The sequence below is a fragment of the Acartia tonsa genome, chromosome 12, assembly GCF_053477335.1.
Source record: "Acartia tonsa isolate MP-2025a chromosome 12, ASM5347733v1, whole genome shotgun sequence".
NCBI lineage: Eukaryota > Metazoa > Arthropoda > Copepoda > Calanoida > Acartiidae > Acartia > Acartia tonsa.
This window is the reverse complement of record NC_137271.1, coordinates 18349497-18364313: the sequence shown is the minus strand read 5'-3', so window position 1 is coordinate 18364313 and position 14817 is coordinate 18349497. Positions and strand designations below refer to the sequence as shown.

The 14817-nt window shown below is 32.9% G+C and overlaps 1 protein-coding gene across 4 annotated transcripts in view; it reads right to left on the bottom strand.

Moving 5' to 3' along the window:
• rg (A kinase anchor protein rugose) overlaps nucleotides 1-14817 on the bottom strand; it is a 150777-nt gene that overhangs the window by 54524 nt on the left and 81436 nt on the right. For 3 of the 4 annotated variants that reach the window (XM_080179419.1, XM_080179418.1, XM_080179421.1), the window contains exons 27-40: nucleotides 12194-12238; nucleotides 11842-11906; nucleotides 11065-11191; nucleotides 10631-10688; nucleotides 9554-9594; nucleotides 7852-7962; nucleotides 7394-7476; nucleotides 6473-6554; nucleotides 4856-5009; nucleotides 3601-3674; nucleotides 2520-2931; nucleotides 1831-1980; nucleotides 1146-1427; nucleotides 72-221 (exon numbers count right to left, since the gene is read on the bottom strand). In XM_080179419.1, coding sequence (XP_080035545.1) covers nucleotides 72-221; nucleotides 1146-1427; nucleotides 1831-1980; nucleotides 2520-2931; nucleotides 3601-3674; nucleotides 4856-5009; nucleotides 6473-6554; nucleotides 7394-7476; nucleotides 7852-7962; nucleotides 9554-9594; nucleotides 10631-10688; nucleotides 11065-11191; nucleotides 11842-11906; nucleotides 12194-12238 — 1834 coding nt within the window. The remainder of the gene's footprint in view (nucleotides 1-71; nucleotides 222-1145; nucleotides 1428-1830; nucleotides 1981-2519; nucleotides 2932-3600; nucleotides 3675-4855; nucleotides 5010-6472; nucleotides 6555-7393; nucleotides 7477-7851; nucleotides 7963-9553; nucleotides 9595-10630; nucleotides 10689-11064; nucleotides 11192-11841; nucleotides 11907-12193; nucleotides 12239-14817) is intronic. The other variant, XM_080179420.1, reaches the window with a different exon arrangement.

The window sequence follows — 14817 nt, the reverse complement described above, 5'->3', positions numbered from 1 at the left end:
TGCAACTCTAGAACAACTATTTTACATCTAACATAACTGCAATATAAACTTTCTATAAGCAAGAAAATTACCTTTTTCTGTAGCAATGGAATCAGAAGTAGGTTCAGTATTGTCTTTTTCTTTTTCAGAATGTTTAATTTCAACAGCTACAGTATTATCATCATCAGCTGTATCAGTTGTTTCTTCAGGTTTAGAATCTTGTTCAGTATCATCTACTGCTTCTTATATAAAAAAAAGTTTAATGGGCACAGAACTAAAGGAATCTAAAGGGATCAGATAATCGCAGATAATTGGATGTACTTCCCCAAAATTACACAAAATTACCCCTTTGTAGATTTTATTAGTGGTTGAAACGTGTGGACATTCAATTTAATGAACCAACCAATCAAAATCGTTAAAAAGTCACCAAAGTTAGGCCAATATTATTATAAAACTTTGGGGACTAATGTAATTAACAGCCCAATGTCTACTCCCTCCCAGTAGAATTCAATAATAAAAAAAGAGATTACTATAGCAATAGAGATTAAATTAATTTAACCCATTATTTTTCATGGATAAGCAATGGGTAATAAATTAATCTCTCAGCTAATAATAGGAGGAACATTTAAGGAAGCAGTTAGATTGATATAAAATAATATTCCTATCGCTAGGTTTCAGTACGTTCGAATGTAAAGATTCATTAAGCAATATCATTGGCTAAGGTACCTGAAAATTCTCATTAGATAAGATGTTCACCACAAATGGATTTATTATTACTTGAATTCTTAAAAAAACGTTTGCCTCACTAAAATCAGCGAGGCTCGCTAAAATTTAGAGAGGATAATTTTGCCTCACTAAAATTTTAGTAAGGCAAACTGATTTTGGTGAGGCAAAAGTTATTTTAAGAATTCACCTCAGATTATCCTATATATTAATAAAATGAAACTAGTAGCTGGCTAATATCTACACCCTTAAATCAATTACAAAAACCCAATCATAGATTACTCCTGAAAACTACTACCTATAGATCAAAATTAAAATATTTTTTATCACTTTGTACAGCTCAATTGAGATCTTTTAAGTGAACAAAATATTTAAAACATGTTAAACTTTGGGGACTAATAAATACATGTCCCCGGCTTCCATGATTACACAATTCATATTACCTTCATTTAGTTGAACATCAGGTACAGACTCATCTTTGTTAGGGATATTATCACAGTTAGCATCATCAGTGGTTTCAACAGCTGAGCTCTTTTCCTCCATCTTATCCTTGGTAGTATCATTTTCACCAGCTGATTTATTTTCTGTAGATTTTTCATCATTTGATTTGGCGGATTTTTCTGTGTCGTCGGAGACAGCTGTTTCTTCAGCTTTTACAGTATCTTCAACTGTATGGGGTTCTGTAGGTGCTTCATCTTTCTTGTTATTACCACTTTCTTCAGAATCTAAAATATTTCAATGTCTCAATTTTATAATTCAAAGCAGCCAATTTGTTGATTTATTCTTAGTTTAATTCTATTAAATGTGTGCATAATAAAATTATATTTATTTGTCTATCTTTTAGGTATAGTGTATGCATTCAGCTATTAAAAATTTTTTTTCCACTTTTATATTTTTGCGAAGGGCAGTACACGCAAACTAAATTTCGGTATGAAACTAAGGGGAAGTGGGTATCAAAGAGAGAAAATAAAGAATTTGGGTTTGATTTATGTACGTGGCTCTTGAGTTGGTCCTATTGGCTATAAAAGTGTCTCAGCCTAACCCATGACTACTTAGGTCCAAACTCTTAGGAAACTATTGCTAATCAATCAATTGCAGTGTATCTGTGAACCATAATAAAATTCCTACCTGGCTCCTCTATTATTTCCTCCGGAATATCATTCTCTATCTCCTCCCCACTATCATCACTCTTATCAACACTCTTAGCTTTGAATACAGGCTCAGTAGTGGCTGCTGCTGCCTCGTCACATGATTCTATTTTATCTTCTACAACTTCTATACATTTTTGTACAATAAGTTTATTTCCGTATCTTAGTAAAAGACAACTTTAGATCTTGATTAGGCCTTTTTCTTGTAAAAAATTACGCCCCTAGAGGCCTCTAGGTGAAGGTAAAATAATATAAAATATATATTTGGTTAGATTTTTCGATTCTTCTTGGGATGGTGGTGGTACCGCCCCCCCCCCCCCCCCCCCAAAAAAAAAAAGCTATACATCTTCCCATGACCTGAGAAGCTACATTGAAAAGGGAAAACGGATTGGTTCAGCGGTTAGGGAAATCCTTCGGAACAGAGTGACATACAGGCAGATATTCTATTACTTATATACCTATAAGGATTGTAACCAAACAAGATTTAACCCACAAACATGAAAAAAGCTACTTACCCCAGTGGGGTGCCCAAATTTTAGGTTAAACTTGGCTAATCATTAAGAAAACTATACAGTTGAAAGAGGTTTTTATCTATTGAAGTAATACAAAAATTTACTTGAGAAATCTTTACGCTATATTCAACTTTTAAAAAGAAATTGTACATTCCTAATTTGGCACTATTATCATTTTCAACATTGTCTTGACCCGCATCTTCAGCCACAGTGTCTGCAACAGGATCAGCTGTTTTTATGATATCATCAGAATCAGCTGATTTAGCGTCCTTAGCATCAGCTGTTTTAACTTCACTGTCCGCGTCTTGGTCAGCTGCTTTGTCTTCATTGGCTGTTTCTTCAGCGACATCATCAGAATCAGCTATTTTGGCATCTGTGACGTCACTACTTTCAGCAGGAGTGACGTCAACAGCATCAGATGGTTTGACGTTACTGTCAGCAGGAATGACGTCATCCGTTATAATTCCTTCTTCTCCGTCAGCTGTTATGACGTCAGCTTTAGATGGTGATGCTTCTGGCGGCTCAGAATTTAGGTCTGTGTCAAAATCATCTTCCACAGTGACGTCATCCTTATTAATGGATTTATTATTATTTAGATATTACACCAGATTAAAATGATTTCTAATAGAGAAGCGTGTAGCGGGCTAACATAATTATCTCAACCCTTTTACCCAGCGTTTCGGAGCCGTATAATTTTGATGCGGCTCCGGCTCCTACCTCAAAATTAATATATCAATTTTTGTTCATTATTGAATTTGATAAAATAAAATAAATAATATAAAATATTTTGCTTTTATTTGATTAAAGCTATATAAAAGTAGAAGGATGTGTGTCTATTTGTTAAGTAACAATAGTTTTTCAGTTTATTATAGAGAAATAGACCGTTGCTAAATTATAATATTACTTTAATAAATCAATTTTAGCTAATCTGGAGCCGGAGCCGTTTCTAACGAAAAATACGGCTCCGGCTCCGAAACGCTGCTTTTACCACACCCCATGCTTCTGGAACGAACTGATCAATAAATAACAGGGAAAACAGCAAACGTTTGCTGATTCGTTGGCTTAACAGCTTTGGGGACTTAAGTTAATTTTGATTACTTGGTTTATTAAGCTGAGTTGTCAAACGTTTTAATTGAATCACCAATTTTACACTACAAAAGGGGTAATTTTGTGCCAAAGCATTGGGGATGTATATAAATTTATCGGCCATTGTCTTATCCCTACATATCTATTTATACCTGAATTTCCTCAAATCTAGGATCCTCAAGTTGGCTATCGGAGTGTTCTCCATCAATGTCTCTTCCTGATTCACCTATAAAAAATTGTAACATTGCGCCACTTCTTTATTGAATCTTTCACTTAAGAAAAATTTATCGAAGGGGGGTGGGGGTTTAATGCAACCATCTCGTAATCAGTGAGCAAATTGCACTTAGAATTCGAATTTTGATCTAAAATTTTGCATGAGTAATCCTTGGTAGGTCTATTTTCCCTAAATTGAACAAAAAGTTGGAAAAGTAACGGCTAACGGCTGGCGGCTCAGCCGTTTTGCCATTTTTAAACTATTTTTAAGGCAAATCATCCCGAAACCTATCTCCACATAATACTCTTTGCTGCTCCAAAACGTTTTCAAACGGTTCTAGCCGCTAGTTAAAGCAAAAATATGTTTCAAAAGGTTGATTCCTACATAATTTATGGCAGATTTTTCTTAAAAATAGCCAAACATCGGCTAAACGGCTGAGCCGTTAGCCGTAAATTTTTCAACTTTTTGTTCGATTTAGGGAAAATAGACCTACCAAGGATCACTTATACAAAATTTCAGATCGAAATTCGAATTCTAAGTACCATTTGCTCACTGATTACGAGATGGTTGCATTAAAAAAAAAACTTATTTCATTAAAATTCAATTTCATGTGAAGTGTAGGTAGTAAAGTAAGAAATAAATGAATTTAACGACCATAATGAAAAAAAATTACAATTTAAAAATAACGCTCATAACAGGTTTGACTATTTTCAAAAATATGTAGTAAATTGCACTGACGAAAATACACCCACTGTACTTTTGCCGGATGTGCGATTAGCAGTCCCCCATGCAAATATGTTCATATTGTGTATCAATGGGCATATTATGAATGTGTTTCAAGAAAGAAACTAATAATTTTATATCTAGGAGACAGTAAAATGGCCAAAAACTAATACTTGAATCTAAAAATATTTTTTCAAATTGCGATGAAGGAGGCAAAAAAAAAGAGACCAAAACCATCCTATGAGCTAAGTGAATCTCCTCTTTAATTATGAACTTTATCTATTCAGTGGTTACCAAGAACTAGCTGCTTATAAAAAACTACCCTCCCCAAAATAGTTATAAGCCTTCCCAGAAACTATGAGAAGCTACCCTGTAAAGGAGAACCATAGTGGTTCAGCAGCGGTTAGCAAGATGGTACAAACAAACAGACAGACATTCTGTTACTTTATTACAAGGATATTGTGACTGACCTGCTGCCATTTTCTCCTTCTGTTCGTCCCAGCCCGAGATGGTGGAGATGGGTCGCTGTGACCGCTCAATAGGATCAGTCAGGGTGTCTGCCCGCCTTCTCTCGTACTGCTCGTACATGGCGCTGAACTGCAGCTTAAACTCTTCAAAACTTACCTATAAATAAAGTGTCAGTTGTAGTTTAGTAAAAAACAAGGATGACAACATCCATAAATAGCTAAAAACCTGCCTAAAAGCAGTCCGACTGACATGGATGTACTATACTCAATTATGCTCAAAATTGATGGGAATGTTGACAAGAAATTTCAGGCTTCTATCTTATAAAGCTGCCGAGAAAATCTTGTTTCCCCCTCAAAAAAGTTTTTGACAGACAGACGGAAATTTAAAATGAAATTATAGAGTAGCTTCGCTACTAAAAAAGGCGGTTTGCCTCAAAATGTCTAGAAGAGTTCAATACAGCCCAATCCCACCCCCACCCCTTAATTCCGTTTGTTTGTTTATTACTTCAGATCAGGTGGTTAGGTTAGGTTTTTATTTGGTACTTGGTACTAAGCAAACCTAGTACTTTATTTTTATACATTACCAGATTAAAGATTGTTAAACTAAATTTTGAATTTATTTAAAGTAAAAAATTGGCTGAAAGTTAAGTACATTCAAATTAAAGGTAGACAAAATTTAATTATTTTGGCTACAAAAAATTGTGAATTAAAAAACCCACTTCAACCCTAAACAAATTAAGATGTTTTTAAACTGATTTTTAATTTATTACCTACTCTCTAAATGATTTTAAAAGAGGTCAGAAAAAAAACCCATAAAATTATATCAAAAATTGTACAAAAATGTGTAGAATAAAAACATCCTTTTTGTCTGAAGTAATAGTTGAAAGCAAAAGTGTACAGATGTCAACCTCTAATAGATACCAGCAATATTAAGGGATAAGACAATGATAATTAATGATAAATTAATGTACATCCCCAATGTACAAAAATACCCCTTGTGTAAGTTACAATTAGTTGATAATTCGTTTGGACATCGAACTTAATGAAACATCAAATCAAAATTCAAAGCAAGTTTCCAAAGTTATAGAGCCAACTAATAAGAAAACGTTATTATAAAACTTTGGGGACAAGTGTAATCCTCCCTACCGGAATAGATACTGTGTAAGTACATGGTTAGTAGTACATTATACATATATATTATACATGTTTGCTGTAAATTACAATATATTAAAACTTTTAAAATCGCATATTAAAAGTTTTCAAACTTTGAACTAGTGAAACGTACCAAATTGTACTGAATATAAAGTTTTAACATGCAAATGCGTGTTCTACAAAGCTTCTGACTCGCAAAGTAGCAGGGATATAAAGGGATAAGACAATTTCTAATAAATTTATTTAAATCCCCAATGATGATACACAAAATTACCTCTTCTTAGATTGCAATTAGTTGCAAAAACGTTTGGACACTCAACTTAATAAACTAACCAATCTAATTTAATAAAAGTTCCCATGTTGTTAAGTCAACGAATAAGATAACGTTATCATTCAATTTTTGGGACTACTTAGTGTAAACAACATTTTTAGCTTTAAGTTAAAGGTTCGAAGCCTAGCAAAACCTACCTTACTGTGAACAATAGCCAGAGTATCAACCCAAACTCTCCATCCACCATATTCAAACTTGATAGCATGATGTAACAACATCCTAAACAAAAAATACCTCATTAGGAATTATAATTAAATACAGTAAAACTGTTCCAAGCAAATATATTAGAAAATAACGTTCAACATATCCTTACTTAATAGAAAATCATCATTGATACATAAAAAGAAACAAGAAAGACAACACACAGAGCACAAAAAAGGAATGATCGAACAGGCAAAGAGAATTAAAGAAAAAACGTTTCGTTAGATACAATATAAGGGGGGGGGGGGGGTTAATGCAACCATCTCGTAATCAATGATTAAATGGCACTTAGAATTCGAATTTCTTCGAAATTTTGCATGTATAATCCTTGGTAGGTCTATTTTCCCAAAATCGAACAAAAAGTTGAAAAAGTAACGGCTAACGGCTGGCGGCTCAGCCGTTTTGCCAATTTTTTGATATCTTAAAAGCAAATTAGTCACGAAACCTATCTCCACGTTATACATTTTGTGGCTCAAAAACCGTATCAAACGGTTCTAGCCGGTAGCTGTTGGTACTAGAAGTTTAACAAATGGTTATTGCTATCATTTAGGGAAAATAGACCTTCCAAGGATTACTCATGAAAAATTTCAGATCGAAATTCGAATTCTAAGTGCCATTTAATCATAGATTACGAGATGGTTGCATTAACCCCCCCCCCCCTTATATTGTATGTAGCATGAGAGACATACCAACAGACAAAAGTAAATTATTAATATACTGAAAGCTCATTAGTATAAGAAATCTTCACAAATAAATTCAGCCGCCATACTTTAAATCACCTTCTTTGCAAATATTCCAGATGAAAATTCCAATTAAGAGAGCAAGAACAAGAAAAACCAAATGCAAAGTTGTATAACCTGAAGAGAGTGAAGACCATGTCACTAATCTTCTGATCTGTATCATTGCTGGGATGAATCACAGCCATGGATATCAACCATTCCTAGGCAAATAAGTCATATGTATCAGGGATCTTGATTTATTACACTTTGAAGATAAATTGACCACTTCCCAAATTACGACAAACAAAATTACCCCTCTCGTAGACTTTAGTTATTTGCGGATAAGTTTGAACACTGAAGGTTTGCACAACCCAATCAATCTCCAAAGATTTCACCTTAGGAATGAGTCTTACAAAATATGGAAACTAGCATAACTTTACATTCTATGTCCCCTCCCTCCCTGATTTTAACAAAGGATAAGACAGTTGGGTATTGTATTTTCTAAGTTATTATTATTACAAAGAATTTCCATTTTAAACTTTAATTGACAGATAAACAAATCCTATTAGACCTGTACAAACCAAGGTTTAAGTTACCTGCCAAACGCTCATTTGAAGTACAGTTCTTCTATTTTCTCTATTGTTATTGCATAACAGAGTCATGTCGGAAAGGAACAACTTCTTTACATCTAGTAGTTCAGGACAGTTCTAGAAAAAATTTAGATTTAGAAGATAGATAAAAACAACAAAAGAGAGAGTAAGAAAAATCATGAAAAAAAGATTTAAAAGTAAGTAACAAAATTAATCCTTCTGTAGATAAAATATTGGTTAGAAAATGTGGTACAAACCAATCAAAATTTAATAAAAGTACTCAAAGTTTTTGAGCCAACAAATAGGTTAATGCTGTTTGAAACTTTGGGTACCAGTGTGATTTTTGTCAAATGTTCCCTTTCTCCTTGGAATTATCTAAGTATGAAAAGGACAAAAAATGATTAAAAAAAACTATAAATTATTTTTTCCTTGTATGAATAAAAAATAGTAAATCCTGAAAATCTGTGTATACTTTTAACAAGTTTTGCAGAGCTCAAGACTAAAAACTTTTAAAATTTTATCCTTTTAACAAAGAGTTACTTTTTGCAAGGAAACTTTAAAAGGGTGACTGAACTTTTATAAAAATTGTTCAAAAAGTAATATTCGTATTAATATTAATATTGGACAGAAAAAATCATACTCGTCCTATTTTTTAATAAATAATAATAACGCCCCCAAAAATTAATTTTTCGGCAAAGCTTTAAGACAGTCATGTATTTAAACCTAAACAAAAGCACAGTGCTCTCACTCTAACCTACTACTTGATCATCCCACCCCCCTACATATGCTTTATTTTCAACTTTGAATAAACAACATGTCCCGCGGGAACCTCTAACCCTACTTCTCATCTAAACTTAACTTTACCTAACCTAACCTTAAACTAAGCATCAAAATACATTTTTTTTCTCAAAAAGATAGTTTGTTGTCTAAAAACAATCTACAAGAAACCTCCAAAAACACACACCAAAATTTTGTGACAATGTTTAAACATTTAACTTATAAAATCTTGATATTTTCTTCTTTACAGTTTTCTTTGTGTGTGTGTGTGTATGTGTGTGCGTTTGTGTGTTTGTTTGTGTGTGTGTGTGTATGTGTGTGTGTGTGTGTGCGAGTAATAAAACTTTACAACTTAATTTTTCAAATAAAAACTGAAAAGTTGATTGAAAAGATTTAATTTCAAAAAAGAAAAAAATATAAAGAGACAAAAGTTTTATGTAGAGTATAGAGGGAAGTATAACAAAACAAGGACGTCTAAGCTATTAATATACTTTTTGTGGGAGGGGGGAATAAAAACTCAGATCACCGTAGTGTTTGAAATTAACTTAAGTGACAATACAACATTTTTTCTACTGATTTTGGTAGAATTTTATACAGAAAGAGAGGGGTAGGTTTCTGGTAAAATCCGTAAAGGTTAAGTGTTATAAGTAAAAAAACAGTAGTAGAACGATAAAAGTTTATGTTAACTTTTTACAAATTTTTTGTCTATAGTTCTTTTCAATAAGAAATACACATATTTAGTGAATATTATCTTTCTACTACTATTTTTAAGCCTTAAAACACACACCTTTGCGGATTCTACCAGAAACCTACCCCTCTCTTTATACATTTTTATATCCGCGGAAAGCTATTTATAATACGATACAATAAACAACGATTATAATTCTTTTTAAAAAACTATAATTGAAATATTTATTAAAAAAATCCTTACCTTGCTTTGTCTAATAAGTTGAGCAGATACTTTCAACATCACTAAAAAAAGAAAATTGTTTAAGTACTTAATGTTAAAACAATAAAAAAAATAATCCTATTAGGTAAATAAAGTAGTAAGGTTTTTTTTCAACCGAACCATTGCTTCATATATGTCAAATATATGAAAAAATAATCGTACACACGGACAATACAATTCAATGATTATGTTCGCTGCAATAAATGTAAAAATATGAGTTGGGAAAAGATTTATCGCCGTCAATAAATTATTCATAGTTTACCATTTCATGATTTTTCATTTTTTTTATTCTTTCTACATTTATAACATTATGTTACTTCAGATATTTTTAGTAGCAAATCATTTCTACAATGCTAGATTATCCGTTCTCTATACCATTCAGTTTAAAGAATATTAGTATTGCACTATATTATTCTTTAAAACCTTGCAGATATGTTCATTGTCGCTTTAGTCTTAACGGTGTATCCCCATAAAAAAAGTAAAAAAATGTAGGATCTTGTTAACCGCTAAACCGATATAGTTCTCCTTCACAATGAAGCTTAAAGGAAGCCTGCAGGAAATATAGCGCTCAAACGGCTAAAAGACTGCCACAAGTAAATCCAATATCCCAATTTTCAACTCCCTAATATATAAAATGTCATTTTAACTGAAGGCTTCAAATTTGGGGTATTGGGACTACTTTGGGCAGTCTTTTCGCATTTAAAGTAGGCTTCCTTTAAAATTAGATTCATGCAAATCTGACGTAATCCAAGTCCAATTTTACTAAAGGGGCCAGCTTTCATGTATGTTGTCATCTTTCTGCTTTTTAAAATATAAATATTTTATAATGGTATTTATTCTCATAAACAAAGTTTAAGTACACAACGTTTCCAAGAAAGGAGAAAGTAGTAAGGTTCTTTGTCTGAAGCTTAGGATTCCAATAACTACTAACCGATTGGAATTTATATTTAAAGTTAGCTTCTCATTGGTCCTATGATGAATTTAGGATATCTTATTTTCAGATTTATGTCTTGGGTTGGTTTTAGACTAGTAGTTAAAATAGAAAAGAAGGAAACTTACTTGGGTTCTCAAGTCTAAAATGTGGTTCGGGCTGGGCATGCTTCTCATAGATTATCTCCTAAATACATAAATAGATAGATAATTACATTGATAGATAGATACATGTGAGAAAGATAGCTAAATAAATTGATATATGTATAGATAGATAAATAAAATGATAGATAGATAAATACATGGGTAGATAAATAAATCCATTGACAGATAAATAGATACATTGATATATAGATAGATAGATAGATAAATTGATAGTAACATAGATTACTTTAGTAGATAACTATTGGATTCAAGGTCAAATGCTTCATTAAATAGATGGACACTACCTGTCCGACGTGTTCAGTCAAGATCTCGTAAAGAACATTATAAACAGGCATTGTCAGATAAATGGATGGATGGGTTGAGAGACTAATGGATGGATAGATAGATATCTACGCTACCTGTCCCACGTGTTCAGTCAAGATCTCGTATAGAACATTATAAACAGGCATAGTGAGATATTCATCATGTACCAACAGTTTCTCAACTAACAAACTGTATAAATTATGCGGATTCATCATGTCGTACCTAAAATTTTAAATAATCAATAATAAAATTCGTTCATTTTTTTACCTTGGTTTTAAAACATTATATTTAATTAGGGCATTACCTTTAATTTAGAATGCTTTACGACAAATTGAAAATCATTAGGCAAACTTTTTTAAGATTAAAGTAAAATACTAGAGGGAGAAAGGGTTATATAATTGTATCTCCCAATCGCAACCACCTTGCTCAACCTTTCTATTAGGTCATTGTAAATCAACCAATAATGTCGCTTATATTAACACAGCCAAGTGACAGAAAATAATTTAGAAGCAGACGAAAGAGGTCTTTGAAAAATGAAGGGAGGTAGTTGTCTTTATATACATCTTTAATATAGATCTGTTATTTAAAGTTTTAATTGACGTATTTTTGACCTAATAGCATTTGAGAGAAAAAAAAAACAATTTAAATAATCAAAATCGATTAATATTATATAAAAAAAATCTTGCATAACATCGTATCACAGACAATTTTCCACGAATTTTAAAATAAAAATCATTAAATTATTACCAGTTTTGTAAGCCCGGATCTCCAGTCTCGAAAGTCTAACAAAACTGATATAAGTTTTCATTTTAATATCTGCGGAAAGCTGCCTATAATACAATGCGATAAATAACTATTAAGTTACAACTTACTTCCTCTTGTGCGTGGATCTTGAAAGGAAAAATCCTAACAGTTTCAATGCTTGGAGGCGAATGTCCTAAAAAATAAAATTACCATGGATAGAAAAAATTATTTATATTGAAAAGAAGCAACAAAAATTGTCAAGCGCTCTATTAAGCTTATTTTAGAATGACTGCTTTCTAACCTATCCGTCAATAGCATACAGACAGACATGTAGACATTTAGAAGCATAAAGAATCTTTGCTATTGGTACTTTCTAGTGTTGTAAACCTACCTTTGTTGTATGTAAAAATTCTGTATACGAGCAGCCAATTTATTATCTTAATGCCTTAAAACTAAATGTGACCAAAAGTCAAATCTAACCTGAGATTGTGACTCAAGAAGCTTGAATACTGTCTTCACGCCACCCTGAAAACAAATATAGTTAGTTGATTGATTGATGGTTTCTTAAAGTTTGGACCTAAGACTACTCTAAAGGTCCGCTTAAAAATCTTATTTATTTTCATAGCTTCAATTCATTTTAACAATAACTCTGTAATACAAAGAAGTTTTTTTGTTAGTCCGTTAAGAAGTCGCTAACCACTTGGTTGCAGGGAGTAAGGGAGGGGACAATGGGCAATTAATTCAATATAAGAGTTATCAAAGAAAGGGCATGAAATCCAGTTTAATCCAATAAATTTGTAGGAATTATAAAGGGATTGTTAATTGAATAATAGATTTCCATAGCGTCATGTAAAGTGAAATAACAACTTGTTTTTGATGAAATATATTGAGGTTTTTTGGTGTGATTTTTATATTAAAAGATTATTGGACCCGGCCAGCTGCTAGCAAGAATATGACTGCCCCTTTTTATTCTGTTTATTTCCCTTGCCCCCTTGCCCCCATCTCCCTTCTCCCCGTCTGCTACATTCCAAACTAACACAACGAGTGTTTATTTCCCTTGCCCCCACTTCCCTTAACCCTTCTCCCCGTCTGCAATATTCAAAACATACATAACGAGTAGCGGCATTTTATGCGCAAGTCCCCAAACTCAGTCAGAAACTGCTAAATTCTTGCACATTCCCTTTAAGCCAGTCCCCAAAGTCTGAGACTCCTAAAAATTGAATATTCGATCCATTGTCCCATTTTAAAGGATGCCCCTAGAGGCGTTAATTGCAGGCGCTAGCCATATTATTTAAAGTAGTTAGCTTTTTTATCTGTAGCGAAGAATCTTGCTGATCGCTGAACCGATATGGTCCTCCTTTACAGTGATGCTTCTGATGGGTTTAGTTTCAGGCTATTTTTCGCCCATCCAAATCCCTTTAAATATAGAGCACCTAGATGCGCAGGGGCGCAGTGCAGCTGCTAGTAACTCCATAATATATGGAGGTATGTTTTTCTGTCTGTCTGGACTCGCTAACAACTTGGCACAATGAGTACCTCATTCAGAGTAACATATAGGGTCCTTTTAATTATTTAATTATTTCAATAAACATTAAAGATGCCGCTTAACTGCTGAACCAATATGGTTCTCCATTACAGTAACACTTCTTATTGGTTTAGGGAAGGTTTATAATCATTTTGGGGGAGGATATCTATTCTCCACCCTCCAAATAATTTCCACTCCCAACTTTTTTTAAATTTTATTTTTAAAACTAATTGAAAAAGGGGGGGGGGGAGAATACACCCAGGGAGCAAGGGAGGGGACAATGGGCAATTAATTCAATTTAAGAGTTTTTGAAGAAAGGCCATGAAAACCAGAATAATCCCGAAAATATGGTGGAAATTGTAAAGTGATTATTGATTAAATCTAGAAAACCATAAACTAAGAAAAAAGTTCCAAGAAAAAAAGCAATCATTTGAAAATAAGATTACTAGTATTACAGACTGACATAACCATTCTGTAATTAATTACTAGAAATATTTCCCTGGATCTCTTCAGATGACAGGGAAAGAGAAAAGAGATTTGGGGGCAAGTAATGTGAACACGGAAAAAAGGGGCAGGCAGGCGTGTAGCTGGATGGGCAAGTATATGACCCGCACGCCTTCCTGCCCCTTTTTATCCTGTTTATTTCCACCACCTCCCTTCTCCATTTCCCTTTCTCGTCTACTTTTAAAAAGGAGGTGGGGATGAAGGGAGTGAAATATAGTATGGGAGGGGGGCCGTGTATTTATATTTGAACTACTTTCTGTCTGCAAAACTATATATATTCAAAACTAACATAGCGAGTAACGGCATTTCTTGCGCAAGTCCCCAAACTCAGTCAGAAACTGCTAAATTCTTGCACATTCCCTTTAAGCCAGTCCCCAAAGTCTGAGACTCCTAAAGATTGAATATTCGATCCATTGTCCCCTCCCTTACTCCCTGGAATACACCCCTTCCAACTTGAGTACATTCTGTATCAAATAAAGTGGTTAATAACAAAATCCACTCAATATTACAATTGCAACCATAAACTTTGCAAATATTCATGCAAATTTTAGTATTAGGTATATTTGCTTCACTCTTAAAACTCAGAGATCTCAAGTGATAAGACAATGGACGATAAACTGTACATTGATGATGCACGACTTAATCCTTTTTGTAGTTTCATTACGCTGAAAAAATTGGACACTGATAGTTTGAACCAACCAATTAAGATTTAATAAAAGAACCGTAAGTTTTCAAGCCAACAATAAGAAAACGTATTTATAAAACTTTGGGAACCTTCGCCTAAAAATTACAAAATCAACATTTCTTGATTGAATGAAAAACAAAACAACCCTAAAATCAAAAACACCATTTTTCAAATAAAATATCTATGAAAAAGATTAATAGTTAGTAAAACTATATTTCAAATAAAGTTCAACTTTGATGTGAATACTGTGGTTCCATGAAATGAGTAAATATTCCAACCAAATAACCTCTACAAATCATATCTCAACAAATTTTAGCAAAAATGTCATGTATTTCAGTAGGGAAATTAATCTTAGGTAGCTAAATTTTCACTTTATTGACTATGGAAAGA